We start from the raw sequence: 20,926 nt of genomic DNA, 5'->3' as shown, positions 1-20,926 counted from the left end.
AGATTCCTGAATTTAAAGAAAGAAAGATTCCTATTCAGGGCTGGTAAGAGTTTGAGGCAGAACCTGGTTTCCATGGAATCCTTCACCTTTTAAATCGCCCTCTAATTTCTCATATGTGAGTGAATTTCCAGTTCTCTGTTTATACCTTTGCAGGGACATTTCAGGGCCTGGCTAATTACCTTGAGGGAGTGTGAGGGAGTAAGTAAGAGGAGATGGAAATGGAGGAATGTGAGGTGTGGGTGAGAGCATGAGGGAGTGTGAGGGAGTACATAAGAGGAGATGGAAGTGGAGGAATGAGAAGTGTGTGTGAGAGCATAAGGGAGTGTGAGGGAGTAAGTAAGAGGAGATGGAAAGGGAGGAATGAGAAATGTGTGTGAGAGCATTAGGAAGTGTGAAGAAGTAAGAGGAGATGGAAATGGAGGAATGAGAAGTGTGTGTGAGAGCATGAGGGAGTGTGAAGGCGTAAGAGGAGATGGAAATGGAGGAATGAGAAGTGTGTGTGAGAGCATGAGGGAGTGTGAAGGAGTAAGAAAGAGGAGATGGAAATGGAGGAATGAGAAGTGTGTGTGAGAGCATGAGGGAGTGTGAAGGCGTAAGAAAGAGGAGATGGAAATGGAGGAATGAGAAGTGTGTGTGAGAGCATGAGGGAGTGTGAGGGAGTAAGAAAGAGGAGATGGAAGTGGAGGAATGAGAAGTGTGAGTGAGAGCATGAGGGAGTGTGAAGGCTTACATGCAGTTCCCTGGAATAAACAACTTCACCAAGAAAACTTAAACCAACTGTGTCTTAGTATATCTCAGTTGTAATGAACCTTAAATTTCAGATTTATCTGCAATCTTCCAGTGACACTATTCCTCTTGTTCTTAGATTGTAACAATCCGGTGATGAAAAGATACTCTGGAGACTACTGTCCAGGTAGGGAGGAAACTGGAATATTTATTGTGTGGAATGTATGGCCCCTCCTCAGTGAAAGTCTTGATCAGATTCTGCTGAGTCCTGCTCACCGCTGGTGTCAGGTCTTCACATTGTATAAAGGGTATCTGAGGCACTGATTAAAGTAAAATCTCACAAGGATGAGAAAGATACTCATTCAAAGAGATTAAACAGGCGGTGGGTCTTTTTGAGTCTTAAAACGTTCCTCCAAAACAAAACTTTACAAAGATAACAAGTTGTGGAGCTGGATGAACACAGCAGGTCAAGCAGCATCAGAGGAGCAGGAAGGTTGATGTTTCGGGCCGAGACCCTTCTTCAGAAAAATCTCAGATTCTCCAGCATCTGCAGTTCCTACTAGCTCTAGAACTTTACAAAACAACCTTTTGATCATCTGACCTAATACCTCCTTCCCTGAGTGAACCCGTGTCATATGTTGCTTTGTAAAGCTCCCGCAAAACGCCTTGAGAGGTTTAATTATGCTAAAGGTGCTGCATGAATATAAGTTGTTCTTATCTTTAAGCTTCTGAATGAGCTTTGACCAGTAGAAGATGTTTCCATTTATAGTAAATAAAAACCAACAGAATTGTGGATGCTGTAAATCAGGAGCAAAAACAAAGTTGCTGGAAAAGCTCAGGAGGTCAGCAGCATCTGTGAAGGATAAAACAGAGTTAACGTTTTGGGTCCAGTGACCCTTCCTCTTCCATTTATGGTCACTTGGTAACATAAACCATTAGCATTACTGAAGAAACAGATACTGTTGACCCACACTGATCAGGACAGAATTTCAAAGATACCAAGATACTAGAAGGGAACAACAATTTATACCATATCAGAAGAGGGTGCTGGTTGGTTGGCAAGTGGAATTTGAGTGGTAGCTGAAGAACATCCCACCTAGACCCATCCCCCCACCCTAACCCTATTACTCTATATTTTCCTATGGCTATCCCACCCAGCCTGCACATCGCTGGCCACTATAGACAATTTAGCATGGCCAATCCACCTAACCTCTAGGACTTGTGTTTGGCAAGTGGTCACATCAATCATGTGGGCGTATTTAATGTTGAACACTGCTTTATTGTTTTGCCAGCCTGGTCAGTTTGAATATAACCAATGTGTATGTTGTGAGCCGCTGAAGGGACGTTCTGTTTGATGCAATATACCAGGTACAGGATGTATGACTGGCATACCTGGCATTATACCATCACTGAAATTCATATTCCACTTGACTGATTTGCATGACAAGGCTGAACATCTTATTGGCACGAGGGCAGCATTTAGCTGATGGAAATTATCACTCGTGTTATGAGTGCAAAGTCCCAGAGTGAAATAACTAGTTCCACCTGTTGATCAAAATTTTCATAGAATCCCTACAGTGTTGAAGCAGGCCATTCAGCCCATTGAGTGCAAACTGACCCTCTAAAGAGCATCCCTCCCAGATCTACCCCGTCCCTGTGGCCCTGGATTTCCCATGGCTAATCGCATCCTGGATGCTATGGGTAATTTAGCATGGCCAATCCACCTAAATGCACATCTTTGAGCTGTGGGAGGAAACTGGAGCAAACCCACACAGGCAGAGGGAGAATGTGCAAACTCTACACAGACAGTCAGCCAAGGCTGAATTGAACCCAGGTCCCTCGCTCCGAAATGCAGCAGTGCTGGCCACCAAGCCCCCATGCTGGCCCATTTTGGGACATCTTGTCATTCAGGTGATCTGAGGTTTGCTGGGCACTTTTCCGTGTCAAACATAACAGGGCTATTCATGGATTTCTTTGAGGTGTAGCAAGCAATGTTCTGATCAGAGCAGCCATTATCTCACAGGATAGCTATGTTACACCCCATTTCATCATTAAACTGAATCAGACTCCATACGCTATCTAGTCAGTATTCTCATCTGAAGCAGTACAAGTTCTTGTCGCCTTTGGAATTGAGTATTCTTGCTATTCTGTCCTGATTATTGCAAGGCTAAATGCTTCTCCTATGATTCCATTTGTGATGGTGTCCAAATACTGCCTCATAAATATTAGATAGACAGAATGTGGCGAATTTGGATCTCACCACCACTGTAGCTTATGAAGTGAATAGTCTAAATACATTTAAAGGGAATCTGGATAAACATTTGAGGGAGAAAGGAACACAGGGCTATATTGTTGGGATAAAATAAAGACAGATGGGAATAGGTTGTGTGTAGCATGAGCATTAAGGGGCCTCTTTCTGTGCTGAACGTTCAATGTAAGCCAATAGCATAATTATAAGATAATGAAATGTGAGGCTGGATGAACACAGCAGGCCAAGCAGCATCCCAGGAGCACAAAAGCTGACGTTTCGGGCCTAGACCCTTCATCAGAGAGGGGGATGGGGAGAGGGAACTGGAATAAATAGGGAGAGAGGGGGAGGCGGACCGAAGATGGAGAGTAAAGAAGATAGGTGGAGAGAGTATAGGTGGGGAGGTAGGGAGGGGATAGGTCAGTCCAGGGAAGACGGACAGGTCAAGGAGGTGGGATGAGGTGAGTAGGTAGATGGGGGTGTGGCTTGGGGTGGGAGGAAGGGATGGGTGAGAGGAAGAACAGGTTAGGCAGGCAGGGACAGGTTGGACTGGTTTTGGGATGCAGTGGGTGGGGGGGAAGAGCTGGGCTGGTTGTGTGGTGCAGTGGGTGGAGGGGATGAACTGGGCTGGTTTTGGGATGCGGTGGGGGAAGGGGAGATTTTGAAGCTGGTGAAGTCCACATTGATACCATTAGGCTGCAGGGTTCCCAAGCGGAATATGAGTTGCTGTTCCTGCAACCTTCGGGTGGCATCATTGTGGCACTGCAGGAGGCCCATGATGGGCATGTCATCTAAAGAATGGGAGGGGGAGTGGAAATGGTTTGCGACTGGGAGGTGCAGTTGTTTATTGCGAACCGAGCGGAGGTGTTCTGTAAAGCGGTCCCCAAGCCTCCGCTTGGATTCCCCAGTGTAGAGGAAGCCACACCGGGTACAATGGATGCAGTATACCACATTGGCAGATGTGCAGGTGAACCTCTGCTTAATATGGAAAGTCATCTTGGGGCCTGGGATAGGGGTGAGGGAGGAGGTGTGGGGACAAGTGTAGCATTTCCTGCGGTTGCAGGGGAAGGTGCCGGGTGTGGTGGGGTTGGAGGGCAGTGTGGATCGAACAAGGGAGTTACGGAGAGCGTGGTCTCTCTGGTAAGCAGACAAGGGTGGGGCTTCCTCTACATTGGGGAAACCAAGCGGAGGCTTGGGGACCGCTTTACAGAATACCTCCGCTCGGTTCACAATAAACAACTGCACCTCCCAGTCGCAAACCATTTTCACTCCCCCTCCCGTTCTTTAGATGACATGCCCATCATGGGCCTCCTGCAGTGCCACAATGATGCCACCCGAAGGTTGCAGGAACAGCAACTCATATTCCGCTTGGGAACCCTGCAGCCCAATGGTATCAATGTGGACTTCACCAGCTTCAAAATCTCCCCTTCCCCCACTGCATCCCAAAACCAGCCCAGTTCGTCCCCTCCCCCCACTGCACCACACAACCAGCCCATCTCTTGCCCTCCACCCACTGAATCCCAAAACCAGTCCAGCCTGTCTCTGCCCCCACTAACCTTTTCTTCCTCTCACCCATCCCTTCCTCCCACCCCAAGCCGCACCTCCATCTCCTACCTACTAACCTCATCCCATCTCCTTGAACTGTCCGTCTTCCCTGGACTGACCTATCCCCTCCCCACCTCCCCACCTATACTCTCCTCTCCACCTATCTTCTTTTCTCTCCATCTTCGGTCCGCCTCCCCCTCTCTCCCTATTTATTCCAGTTCCCTCTCCCCATCCCCCTCTCTGATGAATGGTCTAGGCCCGAAATGTCAGCTTTTGTGCTCCTGAGATGTTGCTGGGCCTGCTGTGTTCATCCAGCCTCACATTTTATTATCTTGGATTCTCCAGCATCTGCAGTTCCCATTATCACAGCATAATTATAAAACTATTTGAATGAAGTTTATGAAATCATCAGAAGATGGAGACGCTGAGACTGTATTTCTGCCAGTCTTTTGCTTATGACTGTTCCCACGTTTACATCCCCAGAATCAGCTGAGACGTTGAGACTTCCTGACAGAGAAGGGGGATTCTGTGGCCTGCCGTACAGGTCCCAAAATAGAAAAAAACATAAAGTTAAAATGTCACTGCAGGAGTCAGTCTGACTTCCACAATTATTCATCTGTATTGCATATTTCAATACAAACACCACCCTGCCGTCTCTCCATCCTAATAATTCCACTTAGTAGGAAAAAGCCAGCTCTTGTCCGTTATATTTTAATAAGCAAGATGTACAGGATTCTGAGGGGCATAGATAGGGAAGTTATTATTGATGGAGGGACCAATGCAGAGTGGACATAGATTTAAGAGAAGAGACAGAATGTTTACAGGGGACGTGAGGAAAGAACCTCTCACCCAGAGGGTGGTGGGAATCTGGAACTCACTGCCTGTAAGGGTGGTAGAGGTGGAAACCCTCAACTTTGAAGAGGTATTTAGGTGTGGCACTTGTGATGCCAAGGCATGCAAAGCTGTGGGCCAAGTGCTGGAAAATGGGATTCAAATAGGTAAGTTAATAAAATGTGAGGCTGGATGAACACAGCAGGCCAAGCAGCATCTCAGGAGCACAAAAGCTGACGTTTCGGGCCTAGACCCTTCATCAGAGAGGGGGATGGGGGGAGGGAACTGGAATAAATAGGGAGAGAGGGGGAGGCGGACCGAAGATGGAGAGTAAAGAAGATAGGTGGAGAGAGTGTAGGTGGGGACGTAGGGAGGGGATAGGTCAGTCCAGGGAAGACGGACAGGTCAAGGAGGTGGGATGAGGTTAGTAGGTAGCTGGGGGTGCGGCTTGGGGTGGGAGGAAGGGATGGGTGAGAGGAAGAACCGGTTACGGAGGCAGAGACAGGTTGGACTGGTTTTGGGATGCAGTGGGTGGGGGGGAAGAGCTGGGCTGGTTGTGTGGTGCAGTGGGGGGAGGGGATGAACTGGGCTGGTTTAGGGATGCAGTAGGGGAAGGGGAGATTTTGAAACTGGTGAAGTCCACATTGATACCATATGGCTGCAGGGTTCCCAGGCGGAATATGAGTTGCTGTTCCTGCAACCTTCGGGTGGCATCATTGTGGCAGTGCAGGAGGCCCATGATGGACATGTCATCTAGAGAATGGGAGGGGGAGTGGAAATGGTTTGCGACTGGGACGTGCAGTTGTTTGTTGTGAACTGAGCGGAGGTGTTCTGCAAAGCGGTCCCCAAGCCTCCGCTTGGTTTCCCCAATGTAGAGGAAGCCGCACCGGGTACAGTGGATGCAGTATACCACATTGGCAGATGTGCAGGTGAACCTCTGCTTAATGTGGAATGTCATCTTGGGGCCTGGGATGGGGGTGAGGGAGGAGGTGTGGGGACAAGTGTAGCATTTCCTGCGGTTGCAGGGGAAGGTGCCGGGTGTGGTGGGGTTGGAGGGCAGTGTGGAGCGAACAAGGGAGTCACGGAGAGAGTGGTCTCTCCGGAAAGCAGACAGGGGAGGGGATGGAAAAATGTTTTGGGTGGTGGGGTCGGATTGTAAATGGCGGAAGTGTCGGAGGATAATGCGTTGTATCCGGAGGTTGGTAGGGTGGTGTGTGAGAACGAGGGGGATCCTCTTGGGGCGGTTGTGGCGGGGGCGGGGTGTGAGGGATGTGTCGCGGGAAATGCGGGAGACGCGGTCAAGGGCGTTCTCGATCACCGTGGGGGGAAAGTTGCGGTCCTTAAAGAACTTGGACACCTGGGATGTGCGGGAGTGGAATGTCTTATCGTGGGAGCAGATGCGGCGGAGGCGGAGGAATTGGGAATAGGGGATGGAATTTTTGCAGGAGGGCGGGTGGGAGGAGGTGTATTCTAGGTAGCTGTGGGAGTCGGTGGGTTTGAAATGGACATCAGTTACAAGCTGGTTGCCTGAGATGGAGACTGAGAGGTCCAGGAAGGTGAGGGATGTGCTGGAGATGGCCCAGGTGAACTGAAGGTTGGGGTGGAAGGTGTTGGTGAAGTGGATGAACTGTTCGAGCTCCTCTGGGGAGCAAGAGGCGGCGCCGATACAGTCATCAATGTACCGGAGGAAGAGGTGGGGTTTGGGGCCTGTGTAGGTGCGGAAGAGGGACTGTTCCACGTAACGTACAAAGAGGCAGGCATAGCTGGGGCCCATGCGGGTGCCCATGGCCACCCCCTTAGTCTGTAGGAAGTGGGAGGAGTCAAAAGAGAAGTTGTTGAGTGTGGGGACGAGTTCAGCTAGGCGGATGAGAGTGTCGGTGGAGGGGGCCTGGTCGGGCCTGCGGGACAGGAAGAAGCGGAGGTCCTTGAGGCCATCTCCATGCGGAATGCAGGTGTACAGGGACTGGACGTCCATGGTGAATATGAGGTGTTGGGGGCCAGGGAATTGGAAGTCCTGGAGGAGGTGGAGGGCGTGGGTGGTGTCACGGACGTAGGTGGGGAATTCCTGGACCAAAGGGGAGAAAATGGAGTCCAGATAGGTGGAGCTGAGTTCGGTGGGGCAGGAGCAGGCTGAGACGATGGGTCGACCAGGGCAGGCAGGTTTGTGGATTTTGGGAAGGAGATAGAAACGGGCCATGCGGGGTTGGGGAACAATGAGGTTGGAGGCTGTGGGTGGGAGGTCCCCTGAGGTGATGAGGTCGTGAATGGTGTTGGAGATGATGGTTTGGTGCTCGGGTGTGGGGTCATGATCGAGGAGGCGGTAGGCCTCTTCCAGGGATGCCTAACCTGAAGAAGTTACCCTCCTCCCTCCGGACCAACCTCAGGGAATCTCTCTCCCATTGCAACTCTACTCTCCATCTTCGGTCCGCCTCCCCCTCTCTCCCTATTTATTCCAGTTCCCTCCCCCCATCCCCCTCTCTGATGAACGGTCTAGGCCCGAAACGTCAGCTTTTGTGCTCCTGAGATGCTGCTTGGCCTGCTGTGTTCATCCAGCCTCACATTTTATTATCTTGGAATCTCCAGCATCTGCAGTTCCCATTATCTCTTCAAATAGGTAAGTGCTTTTTTGTGACTGGTGCAGGTTTGGATGGGCTGAAGGGCCTTTTGCTGTTGACCTCTATGAGTCTATGACTGACAAACCACCAAATTAACCCAATCACCCAATTACAAAAGCTAGCCTTGCAAAGTGCTGCTGTGCTGTCTGTTATATCTGAAGCATATGTTGGCTCACTGGGACTCTCGTGGTACAGTGAAGATGTCCCTATCTCTGAGCCAGGAGGTCCTGTTTCAAGTTCCACCTGCCCCTGAGGTGTGTTGTAGCATAACTGAACAGGTTGATTAAAAATGTTCACATTGATTTGTTTTGAAAGTAACCGTCATTTCCGACATTGTAAATTCTTATTCCCTTCCTCGCAGCTTGTTAGATGGACGGAGAATTGTCACATAGGTGTTTTGATAGGGTTGCTGTCAGGGGCTGGTTGAGGGTCTACAACTGTGGGGTACAGTCTCTAGATATGACTTCACTAACCTGTTGGATCTTTCAATAAGGGCATGACTGATTTTCTACATCAATGTCATTGTTTTTGTGTTGCGTCACTACCCATGAGGGACTTTACATCCATAGCCATAATTTGGGGTAGGACGGTTAGATGGACTGAAGACCACCGCCTGCTGGAAATTGTTGTAATGTGGTTGTGTAATTTAAATTCTTGCTCTCCAGAGATCACTGTTCACTGTATTCTGAACAACACGGACTTTACGGTGACCTACAGCAGCTCCCATCGCAACCTCGAGTACTTGGTGTATCTCTGTATCTGGAAGAGCCGGTTCTGCAGCACTGAAGAGGCTCACAACTTTGCAGTAAGTGCGCAGTCATTCTTTCTAAGAGCTAACACCTTCCTTAGATGACAAATTCCAGGTGGAATGTTCTGGAAGTAGCTGGTTGAACCAGAAGGAGTGGAACCTGCAGTTCAGATTTGCCTCCTCTCTCCCACTGCAACTCACCTATACTCTCCTCTCTACCTATCTTGTTTTCTCTCTATCTTCAGTCCGCCTCCCCCTCTCTCCCTATTTATTCCAGAACCCTCTCCCCATCCTCCCCTCTGATGAAGGGTCTAGGCCCGAAACGTCAGCTTTTGTGCTCCTGAGATGCTGCTTGGCCTGCTGTGTTCATCCAGCTCCACACTTTATTATCTTGGATTCTCCAGCATCTACAGTTCCCATTATTCACAGATTTGCAACCAAATCTTTTTTGTAATTTGATGTCCAATGAACTGTGGTGTATATTTGAAGAACTTTCAGTTGATGTAATCTCCAGCTGATGTTATTATTGGACTGGTCAGATCCCAGACAGAAATCTGGCTTGACACATCATAGCATGTTTTGGTGATAATGGGAACTGCAGATGCTGGAGAATCCAAGATAACAGAGTGTGGAGCTGGATGAACACAGCAGGCCAAGCAGCATCTCAGGAGCACAAAAGCTGACGTTTCGGGCATAGACCCTTCATCAGAGAGGATGTTTCATTCTGCTTTCAAAAAGATGGCCTTGTATGAAGATAAACCATGCAATGCTGCATGTTTGGTTGCAACAACAAGATGGAAGTTTATTTCACAAAATGAATGAAGATAAAAGAGAATAAACACAAACTATTTACACATTCCATAAGTTTAGTGATTTTGAAACATTTGGCATCATAGTAATTCCAAAACACTTCTTTACAAATTGTTTTGTACAGTACCTCAAAAAAACCCTTTGTACAGTACTCACAGCAGAAAACAGTCCCTTTCTCTACCACCTGTGTGGGTTTAGTTTAACTGTAACTTCAACTCCAAATCTACAAAATCTGAATGCTTCTTCCTGGACTTTTCATATGCCTGAGCGTAATGTTCCTAGCTTTAAATAACCTCCTTAGGGTTTCACCAAACATTCCTCATCAGTTTGCACTATTATCCTCCTTTCCTTCAAGTAATATATGTTATATTTTCTCCCTTTCTCGTGAGCACTTCTGAATACATCTATCGTTATTCATGGACTTCTGCTGAACTGTCCTGAAACTGATGTTTTGTTTAAAGTGTTATTTTCAAGGTACGTGTGTTTCTCCTAAGCTTAAAAAAAATCAAGGACTTTCTAAGAGAAGCCTTGATGTGCAACTGTTTGCCTTGGCTTTTTTTTTGGTTTAATATAAACCCTCCTGATGTGCCTCCCCAGTTTTGGAAGGCACTCCCACAAAATTGCTTTTAAAGAATCAGCATGGTTACAGAAATATCCACAAGTTGTCCTGGCCTACAGGAAAACCCATGTCACTAACTCAAAATTCCAAACTTAGAATAAATGATATTAAATGTAAAATTAAATCTTCGTATGCTTCGTTCTAACTTGTGTGGCAAAGTGATACATAAGTACTGTTTTTGAATTACAGCTGCCCAAGGACACAATTGGGAAAACCAACAGCGTTACATTCAGGAATGTTCCAATGATTCCGTGCCTGTGTGTCAGGGTGAGTGTTCTGGGTTGACTACAGTCTTAAACATTTCAATGGAATTTATGTCGCACAAACGCACTTGGGCAGTACTCAAGCTTCACATGAGCCTCTGGTCAAGCTGGTTTATCTCCACCCTACCTGCATTATTTTCATTGCTTCAGGGGATGTGGGCCAGCATTTATTGCCCACCTCTGGCTGCCTTTGAGAAGGTGCTGGTGGTGATGAGCTGTCTTCTTGAACTGCTGCAGTCCATGTGCTGTAAGTCGGTCCATAATGCCGTTAGGTAGATCTAAAATCCAGGATTTTGACCCAGTGACAATGAAGGAACAGTGGTATATTTCCCAAGTCGGGATGGTGAGTGGCTTAAAGGGGAACTAGCAGATAAACAGATTGAAATAGATTTTCAGGGTTCTGGGGAAAACACAGGAAGGCAGAGTTGAGGATTATCAGATGATGGAGCACACTCAATGGGTGGAATGTCCTACTTCTGCTCCAATGTCTAATGGTGGAAGGTGGTAGTGTTCTTAGATATCTCCTTTTAAGTGTTAAAGCTTTGGAAGGCGCTTTCTCAGGAGCTTTGGTGAGTTGCTGCAGTGCATCTTGTAGATGGTACAAGTGCTGCTACTGAGCATCGGCGGTAATGGGAGTAGGTGTTTGTGGATGTAGTATCAATCAAGCGGGCTGCTTTGTCCTGGATGGTGTCAAGTGGAGAGTAATCCATCACATTCTGGACTTTTGATCAGAGAAGATGGGAACTGGAGATGCTGGAGAATCCAAGATAACAAAGTGTGAAGCTGGATGAACACAGCATGGTAGGAGCACAAAAGCTGATGTTTCGGGCCTAGACCCTTCATCAGAGAGGGAGATGGGGAGAGGGTTCTGGAATAAATAGGGAGAGAGGGGGAGGCGGACCGAAGATGGATAGAGGAGAGGATAGGTGGAGAGGGGACTATAGGTGGCGAGGTAGGGAGGGGATAGGTCAGTCCAGGGAGGACGGACAGGTCAAGGGGGCGGGATGACGTTAGTAGGTAGGAAATGGAGGTGCGGCTTGAGGTGGGAGGAGGGGATAGGTGAGAGGAAGAACAGGTTAGGGAGGCAGAGACAGGTTGGACTGGCTTTGGGATGCAGTGGGGGGAGGGGACCAGCTGGGCTGGTTTTGGGATGCAGTAGGGGAAGGGGAGATTTTGACGCTTGTGAAGTCCACATTGATACCATTGGGCTGCAGGGTTCCCAAGCGGAATATGAGTTGCTGTTCCTGCAAGGTTCCGGTGGCATCATTGTGGCACTGCAGGAGGCCCAAGATGGACATGTGGTCTGAGGAATGGGAGGGGCAGTTAAAATGGTTCGTGACTGGGAGGTGCAATTGTTTATTGCGAACCAAGCAGAAGTATTCTGCAAAGCGGTCCCCAATGTAGAGGAAGCCACAACGGGTACAATGGATGCAGTATACCACATTGGCAGATGTGCAGGTGAACCTCTGCTTAATATGGAAAGTCATCTTGGGGCCTCGGATTGGGGTGAGGAAGGAGGTGTGGGGGCAAGTGTAGCACTTCCTGCGGTTGCAGGGGAAGGTGCCGGGTGTGGTGGGGTTGGAGGGGAGTGTGGAGCGGACAAGGAAGTCCCGGAGAGAGTGGTCTCTCCGGAAGGCAGACAAGGGTGGGGATGGAAAAATGTCTCTAATGGTGGGGTCGGATTGTAAATGGCGGAAGTGTCGGAGGATGATGTGTTGTATCCGGAGGTTGGTGGGGTGGTATGTGAGGACGAGGGGGATTCTCTTTGGGCGGTTATTGTGGGGGCAGGGTGTGAGGGATGTGTTGCGGGAAATGCGGGAGATACGGTCGAGGGTGTTCTCGACCACTGCGGGGGGGATGTTGCGGTCCTTGAAGAACATGGAGATCTGGGATGTGCAGGAGTGGAATGCCTCATCCTGGGAGCAGATGCCGCGGAGGTGAAGGAATTGGGAATGGGGGATGGAATTTTTGCAGGAGGGTGGATACCATGTCCATCCTTGGCCTCCTGCAGTGCCACAATGATGCCACCCGAAGGTTGCAGGAACAGCAGCTCATATTCTGCTTGGGAACCCCACAGCCCAATGGTATCAATGTGGACTTCACCAGCTTCAAAATCTCCCGTCCCCCCACTGCATCACAAAACCAGCCCAGTTCGTCCCCTCCCCCCACTGCATCCCAAAACCAGCCCAGCTCGTTGCCGCCTCCCGAACTTGTTCTTCCTCTCACCTATCCCCTCCTCCCACCTCAAGCCGCACCTCCATTTCCTACCTACTATCCTCATCCTGCCCCCTTGACCTGTCCGTCCTCCCCGGACTGACCTGTCCCCTCCCTCCCTCACCACCTATACTCCCCTCTCCACCTGTCTTCTCCTCTATCCATCTTCGGTCCACCTCCTCCTCTCTCCCTATTTATTCCAGAACCCTCTCCCCATCTCCCTCTCTGATGAAGGGTCTAGGCCCGAAACGTCAGCTTTTATGCTCCTGAGATGCTGCTCAGCCTGCTGTGTTCATCCAGCTTCACACTCTGGAGTTGTGTTTTGTAGATTGTGGACAGGCTTTTGGGAGTCAGGAGGTCAGTTACTTGCCAGTATTCCCAGTCTGCGGCCTGTTGCCTGTTGCAAAAGCAAGATTCTATAAAAATGCAGGTAGTGAAACAACAATATTTGTGGAGAGAAACATTGATTTTTTTTATTTGGCTGTGCTCTCACTATTTATCCTCCTGCCACTGTGAATTGTCTTGGGCATTTTATTTTGTATGAAAGGTTCCAACTGAGTCCAAGGTGTTGTTTTCCTGGTTGTCCGAGCAGCAAAGGCAACTTGGCGATTTTACTCAGGCTAATCTCACCCACCCTTTTAGAAATCACATCATCATTAAAGAGTATTTACTGCAATGACCGTCTCTGTTCTCTTTTCATCACAGATAGCCACAAAAAGCCACAGTCTGTACCAAGAGCAAATAGAATGCCCATTGAAAGGTATGTAGCGGCTAGAGGGAATGCTGAATGACCATCTAACTGCCTTAACCCAATACTCAGGAGTACGACGCATCATTGTTGCTATTTAAAATGAGGTGCTGAAGGGAAATTCACATGGTTTCATTTTTCCTTTAGGATCTCTCAAATTGCTTCTGAATTTCCAATTTGCATTCCACCCAGAAATCACTCCCATGCCCTTGGCCTCAGAGGCAAAGGTATTGTAAGATGAAGCTCAATTCCAGAAATCTGAGCACATCATTTAAACTGACACATCTGAGGGAGTTCTACACTGCCAGGGGGTGCGGTCTGTACATTGAGACATTTAAACAAGGGTCTGTCCCTCCTCCCAATTGTGCACTTAAACAAATCACTATTTTAGAGAAGAGCAGAGAGTCCTGCCTAATATTTATCTCTCAAACAAAAGAGTAAAGAAGCAGTTTATATTGTCATTATTTCATTTCTTTTGGTGCACACAGTGTGTACATAAGGCTTCCCTGTTTCCAATATTGCCACAGTCACAACACTTCATAAATCTTCAATGTTGTAAATAGCTTCGGAATGCCTCATCTGGGACTCTATGCGGCACTCCCTCAGCACTGACCATCCAAATGAGCAGCATTTCGTCAGCACTGACCCTCTGATAGTGTAGTTCTCCATCAGTATTGACCCTCTGACAGTGCAGCACTCCACAGCACGGACCATCGAACGGTGCGGCGCTCCCTCACTGCTGACCCTCTGACAGTGCAGCGCTCCCTCACTGCTGACCCTCTGACAGTGCAGCACTCCACAGCACGGACCATCGAACGGTGCAGCACTCCCTCAGTACTGACTCTCCGACAATGCAGCACTCCCTCAGCACTGACCCTCCGACAGTGCAGCACTCCCTCAGCACTGACCCTCTGACAGTGCGGCACTCCCTCAGCACTGACCCTCCGACAGTGCAGCACTCCCTCAGCACTGACCCTCTGACAGTGCAGCACTCCCTCAGCACTGACCCTCTGACAGTGCGGCACTCCCTCAGCACTGACCCTCTGACAGTGCAGCACTCCCTCAGCACTGACCCTCTGACAGTGCAGCACTCCCTCAGTACTGACCCTCTGACAGTGCGGCACTCCCTCAGCACTGACCCTCCGACAGCGCAGCACTCCCTCAGCACTGACCCTCCACAGTGCAGCACTCCCTCAGTACTGACCCTCCGACAGTGCAGCACTCCCTCAGTACTGACCCTCTGACAGTGTAGCACTCCCTCAGCACTGACCCTCTGACAGTGCGGCGCTCCCTCAGTACTGACCCTCCGACAGTGCAGCACTCCCTCAGCACTGACCCTCCGACAGTGCAGCACTCCCTCAGTACTGACCCTCTGACAGTGCGGCACTCCCTCAGCACTGACCCTCCGACAGTGCAGCACTCCCTCAGTACTGACCCTCTGACAGTGCGGCGCTGCCTCAGCACTGACCCTCTGACAGTGCAGCACTCCCTCAGCACTGACCCTCTGACAGTGCGGCACTCCCTCAATACAGCACTGATGGTAATGGTCTTGATAATATCTCTGGAGTGGTGTACACAACCTTTTAAAATATCTCCATTTGACTGAAGCATGGTGTGTGTTGTAAAGACCGTCCAGCAAACACCATCATTGGCTTCACCCCCAAACAGGCAAACCAACAGAGAGCTGTTGGAAGAGTATCCTTCAGTTTTTCCTCAGTTAAATATTACCTGAGGTTACATTTGTGATGCCCATGATCTTCCGTTCTCTCTTTAAGGTGCTTGGAGTTGCCCATATTTCTTCATGTTGTAGAAATTGGAAGCAGAGGAGAAGGCTATTCAGCCCATCAAGCTAACTCTTTGAAAGCTTTTTAATTAGCCCCATGCCCCTGAGTGTGGACATGGTTTTTTACTTAGCATGTCAGGATGCTCCCTTAGAATCCCCTTTAATTTCCCTCTGCTATAAAGGGAACATTTGCAGTTCTCCAATCTCTCCGCATAACCAAAGCTCCTCATCCCTGGGAGCATTCTGACAAGTCTGTCCTACACACTTCCCAAAGCCTTGACATCCTTTGATACCCACAGTGCAACATAACGCTCCAGCCGGCTTCCAAATGGTATTCACAAAGGCTCATCATTACATCACCAAACATCTACAGCAGATTCCAGCAGAGGTTTATAAAGAGAGCTGGATATATATTTGAAACGGATGATGTTAGGGCGCTATGGAGATCGGGCTGGAGATTGGCAGTAGCTGGTTAGCTCTGTCCAGAGCTAGTACAGATACATTGGGCCAAATGCCCTCCTTCTGTACTGTAAAATTCTAGAATTCTGTAACACAGCTGTACAAACATCTGACATAACACTTGTCTGTGTCTTAATAAAGCCAAGAAGCAAGCTCCCTTTTTATTTAAATCTGTCTTGTCTCAAACAATTTGTAAACACATCTCTTGGAGTCCCACCTTTCCTGCAGCCCCGTTTAAAATTGTACCCTTATTTTCTACTTGGCAGAATTTTACCACCAGCCCCAACTTCTCCGCGATAACCAAGTGTGAAGCTGGATGAACACAGCAGGCCAAGCAGCATCTCAGGAGCACAGATGCTGCTTGGCCTGCTGTGTTCATCCAGCTCCACACTTTGTTATCTTGGATTCTCCAGCATCTGCAGTTCCCATTATTTCTGATGCAATTCCAACCTCTCCATTGGTGGGTTTACAGATGAGGGGGGTGGTGCGAAAATTCTCCAGGTGACTGCCTTCCCATTTCCCAACTTTTTACCCTTAGTGTCAGTGTCAGTTTTGAAGTTGGGGGCGGGTGGTGGCACAGGGAATTTAGGGAGCGGGGATGGTGAGGGTGATGGGACAGGGAATTTAGGGAGCGGGGATGGTGAGGGTGGTGGCACAGGGAATTTAGGGAGCGGGGATGGTGAGGGTGATGGCACAGGGAATTTAGGGAGCGGGGATGGTGAGGGTGATGGGACAGGGAATTTAGGGAGCGGGGATGGTGAGGGTGATGGGACAGGGAATTTAGGGAGCGGGGATGGTGAGGGTGATGGCACAGGGAATTTAGGGAGCGGGGATGGTGAGGGTGATGGGACAGGGAATTTAGGGAGCGGGGATGGTGAGGGTGATGGGACAGGGAATTTAGGGAGCGGGGATGGTGAGGGTGATGGGACAGGGAATGGGGAGTTTCTGGCTGTGGTGTCAGTACTGGAGCCCTCTGCTGTTATTGTAACTTGTGTATTAATCCAGAGACCTAAGTAATGTGCTGGGGACCCAGGTTCGAATACGGGGCAGATGGTGGAATTTGAATTCAGTAAATAAAATCTGGGATTAAGAGCCTAATGATGACCATTACTGATTGTGAGGGAAAGCCCGTCTCGTTCACAAATGTCCTTCAGGGAAGGAAATCTGCTACCCTTACCTGGTTAGGCCTTCATGTGACTCCAGACCCACAGCAATGTGCTTGATTTTCAACTATCCTCTGGGATGAGGAGTAAATACTGGCTCAGCCAGCAACATCCACGTCCTGTGAGTGAATATCTATATATTTTTTAAAAAGTGACTCTGCCCTGGTCTCGTGGGAATTAGGGGTCAGAGGGAGGGCCCCAGCCCCTTAACAACCTGCTTCAATATCAAGCACCCCAACACAAGGTCTACCACCCACAGGTGCTCCCAGCCCCGGTCCCTTACAGGAATCATACACCACCCTTCCCTGAGAACCTCCTTGTCCACTCCAACCACAACTCGCCCACCCCCACCACCCCACACTCACTCCGTCCAGACTCCTGGATGTAGAGTCTGGAGTCTGCTTACAGTCGCGACTCGTGCTTCTGGGACTGCTGGAGCAACAGAGCCACTGACTGTACACGTTGGCCTCTGAGGCAAGGCTTACTTACTGACTCCTGGGTGAGCGCAGAATTCCTGCCTGCAGCCACGTGACATTGCTCTGTGGGTGAAATAGCTGTGGTGCAGCCAGTACCTGTGAGAATGTGCTCTCCATAAAAGTGGGACAGGAAATCTCACCATCTCTTAAAAAACAATCCCAGTCACGGTCTCCTTCCGAAGTGAACCACTTCATGTTTCTGTGATAATGGGAACTGCAGATGCTGGAGAATCCGAGATAACAAAGTGTGGAGCTGGATGAACACAGCAGGCCAAGCAGCGTCTCAGGTGCTCCTGAGACGCTGCTTGGCCTGCTGTGTTCATCCAGCTTCACACTTCATGTTTCTCTTTGTTAGATGTGCCTGCCCAGTGCATCAACTTACTGACCTCCTCCTGAAGTATCTTACTACCCTCACAGTTCACACCTTTTCCAAGTTTCATGCCAATTTATGCTCTGTATTCTCAAGCTCAGGTCTTGCATGTTAAGAGCAGTGGTCCTAATACTGACCCTTGGGGACATTCTAAACACTTTCCTTCGTGTGAAAAAAAACAATCATTCAACCTTAATCTCTTTATTCTGTTTCTTCCCCAAGTTTTTTACCTGCTATTTATTCCTGAGGGTTTTAATTTAATGTCAAATTTAGATATTTTCCTAATCAACCTGTTCAGAGATGTTATTACACACTCCTGGAGAAATTAGAACTTGAGTCTCTGGGTTCAGAGGTATTAAATACCACCAACGTTGAGTTACCCAGCCCGAAAGATGATCTCCCGGGGCACATTGTCTGCGATTTTGGTAATGGTAGGAACACAGTACACAATATCAGTCTCACTGCTCTCATCAATCCTCTCAGTTACTCCATCAAAGAGCTCAATCATTCCTATATGAGTTCCTTCTAACACGTCCATGCTGGCTGTCATTTATGAACCTAAGTTGTTCCAAATGAAAATTGACTTTGACTGAAGGTTTCCCTGCCCACAGCACTATCTCATTCCCGTTATCTTGTGTCCTGCCTTATACTCCCACCCCGTAAGCACTACTCTGTTCCTGAACTCCACTAAGGTAGATTTTCTCCTTGTACACTCAAGTAGAGTATATCATTCAGGGCTGTAATTGTGTCTTTAGTCAGGACTGCCACCTGTTTCACTCCTTGTAACCTTCTGTATTGTTCCTGGATGGAGGCATATTAACTCCTGTTGCCTTTGCCAGGCCTCTGTTATTGCATGTTTGTCAAATCCCATATGATGACTTGTGTCTACACTTTATTTTTCATGATCTGTATTTTATACGCGTTAAGTTTTCACATGGACAATAGCATGGTGTGATAACACTGGACGAGTAATCCAGACGGTCCAGCTAACACTCTGTGGAGACGTATTCACATCCTACCACAGCATCTAATGAATCTGGAATCTCACAAGTCAGGATGTGAAAGTGAGCCTCGCTGATGGTAACCATGAAACTATCATCAATTGTTATTAAAACACATCTGATGCCCTTTAGGGAAGGAAATCTGCTGTCCTTACTTGGTCTGGCCTACATATAATTCCATTCGAACAGTGATGTAGTTGACTCTTAGCTGCCCTCTGAAATGGCAAGACACTCAGTCCAATGGACAATTCTGGGCAGGTCTCTGCTGGTTTTGCAGCATCACTCACATCACATGAAAACGTAATGAATAATCTCCCCAACTGTCCTTTAGCCTGCCTTGTGTTCCTCCCCTCCCTGACCTTTCCTGTTATTGAATGCAGGGAGCCATCAACTGAGAATCAAGTTGGAATCAACTCCCTCAGCTCTCCAGTTGCAACCCAGTGGCTTTCCAGCAATCTGCACCATCAGAATCAAAGCAATGTTCTACTACAAAGAAGACTACACAGGGTGGCTCACAAATATGTCAGAAGTTCAAGAATTATTGGTGGGTTCCAGTTTGATGCATCTTAGCCGACCGAAGGCAACAAAGCAGATTAGGGCAATGACAATCTCAGTGTTTTCCAAAGATTTGGTCAATAATGGACAATATCCCAGGTAGACCCCACAAGGGAACAGGCAATTCTGGGATTTGGTGATGTGTAATCAAGCAGCTGGATTAGGGAGCTTAAGGTGAAGGGGCCCCGAGGGACCAGAATATGATAGATTTCACTTTACTGTTTGAGAGGGGGAAGATTTACTCAGACGTGATGGTATTACAATTAAGTAAAGGTAACTAGAAAGGCATGAGGGAGGGGCTGGCCAGAGTTGATTGGAAGGGGAGACAGATGGGTTTCTGGTGGTGAGCACAGCAGAAATTTATCCTAAGGAAAAAGAAACACGCTAAGGGGAGCGTGAGGCAATCATGGCTGATGAGAGAAGTCAGGGACAGCATAAAAGCAAAAGAAAAAGTGTACAATATGATGAGGATTAGTGGGAAACCAGAGGATTGGGAAGCCTTTAAAAACCAGCAGAGGATAACTAAAAAAGCAACAGTGAGGGAGAAGATGAAAGATGAAATAAGCTAGCTAGTAACAGGAAAGAAGATTACAAGCGTCTTTAAAGATACCTAAAAGGTAAGAGAGAGGCAAGAGTGGACATTGCCTTGCTGGAAAATGAGGCTGGTGAAATAGTATTGGGGAACAAAGAAATGGCGAAGGAACAGAATCGGTACCTTGTATCAGTTTTCACAGTGGAAGATACCAATAACATTCCAGGACTTCAAGAGAGTCAGGAAACAGAGGTGGCCATCACTGAGATGAAATGCTGGGGAACCTGGAACGGCTAAAAGTGAATAAGTCATCCAGATCAGATGGACGGCATGCCAGAATTCTGAAGGAGATAGCTGAGGAGATTGTCGGGCATTTTGGGAATCAGTGAAATCAGGAAGCGTTCCAGAGGACTGGAAAATGGTTAATGTAATACCCCTGTTTAAGAAGGGAGGGAGCCAGAGGACAGGAGCTATAGACCGGTTAGCCTGACTTTGGTCATTGGTAAGATTTTAGAGTTAATTATTAAGGATGAGATTGTACAGTACTTGATTGTGGTTGCATAGTGCTGTGGAAGAAGGGGGGCTGCACAAGGACTTGACATGTGAGGAGAGTGGGCAGAGAACTGGCAGCTAGAATACAATTTAGGTAAGTGTGAGACTATGGACTTTAGTAGGAAGAATAGAGGCATGGACTATTTTCTAAATGGGAAAGGCTTCAGAAATCTGATGCACAGAGGGACTTGGGAGTCCTAGTTTAGGGTTCTTTTAGGGTTAATGCGCAGGTTCAGTTGGAGTTAGGAAGGCAAATACAATGTCGGTATTCATTTCGAAAGAGCTAGAATATAAGAGCAGAGATGTACTGCTGAAGCTGTATAAGGCTCTGGTCAAACTGCATTTGGAATGTTGTGAGCAGTTTTGGGGTCCTGTATCTAAGGAAGGATGTGCTGGCCTTGGAGGTTTCAGAGGAGGTTTACAAGAATGGTCCCAGAGAGGGTTGAAAACACTGTGTCTGTACTTGATGGAGTATAAAAGGATTAGGGGTAATCTGATTGAAACTGACTGAGTACTGAGGGGTCTGGATAGAGTGGACTTGGAGAAGATGTTTCTACTAGTGGGAGAGATTAGGACCTGTGGAAAAGCCTCAGTGTGAAGGGACAACCCTTTAGAACTGAGATGAGGAGGAATTTCTCCAGCCAGCGGGTGGTGAATCTGTGAAAGTC

The 20,926-nt window shown here is 48.2% G+C and overlaps 1 protein-coding gene across 1 annotated transcript in view; it reads left to right on the top strand.

Moving 5' to 3' along the window:
• LOC125462650 (uncharacterized) overlaps window positions 1-20,926 on the top strand; it is a 69,732-nt gene that overhangs the window by 22,343 nt on the left and 26,463 nt on the right. Inside the window, exons 6-10 of the mRNA XM_059653207.1 lie at window positions 866-913; window positions 8,631-8,770; window positions 10,332-10,409; window positions 13,325-13,379; window positions 19,000-19,163. Coding sequence (XP_059509190.1) covers window positions 866-913; window positions 8,631-8,770; window positions 10,332-10,409; window positions 13,325-13,379; window positions 19,000-19,163 — 485 coding nt within the window. The remainder of the gene's footprint in view (window positions 1-865; window positions 914-8,630; window positions 8,771-10,331; window positions 10,410-13,324; window positions 13,380-18,999; window positions 19,164-20,926) is intronic.

The sequence above is a fragment of the Stegostoma tigrinum genome, chromosome 21, assembly GCF_030684315.1.
Source record: "Stegostoma tigrinum isolate sSteTig4 chromosome 21, sSteTig4.hap1, whole genome shotgun sequence".
NCBI classification, from domain to species: Eukaryota; Metazoa; Chordata; class Chondrichthyes; order Orectolobiformes; family Stegostomatidae; genus Stegostoma; species Stegostoma tigrinum.
Note: the sequence above shows the minus strand (reverse complement) of the source record. Positions and strands in the feature narration are given on the sequence as shown.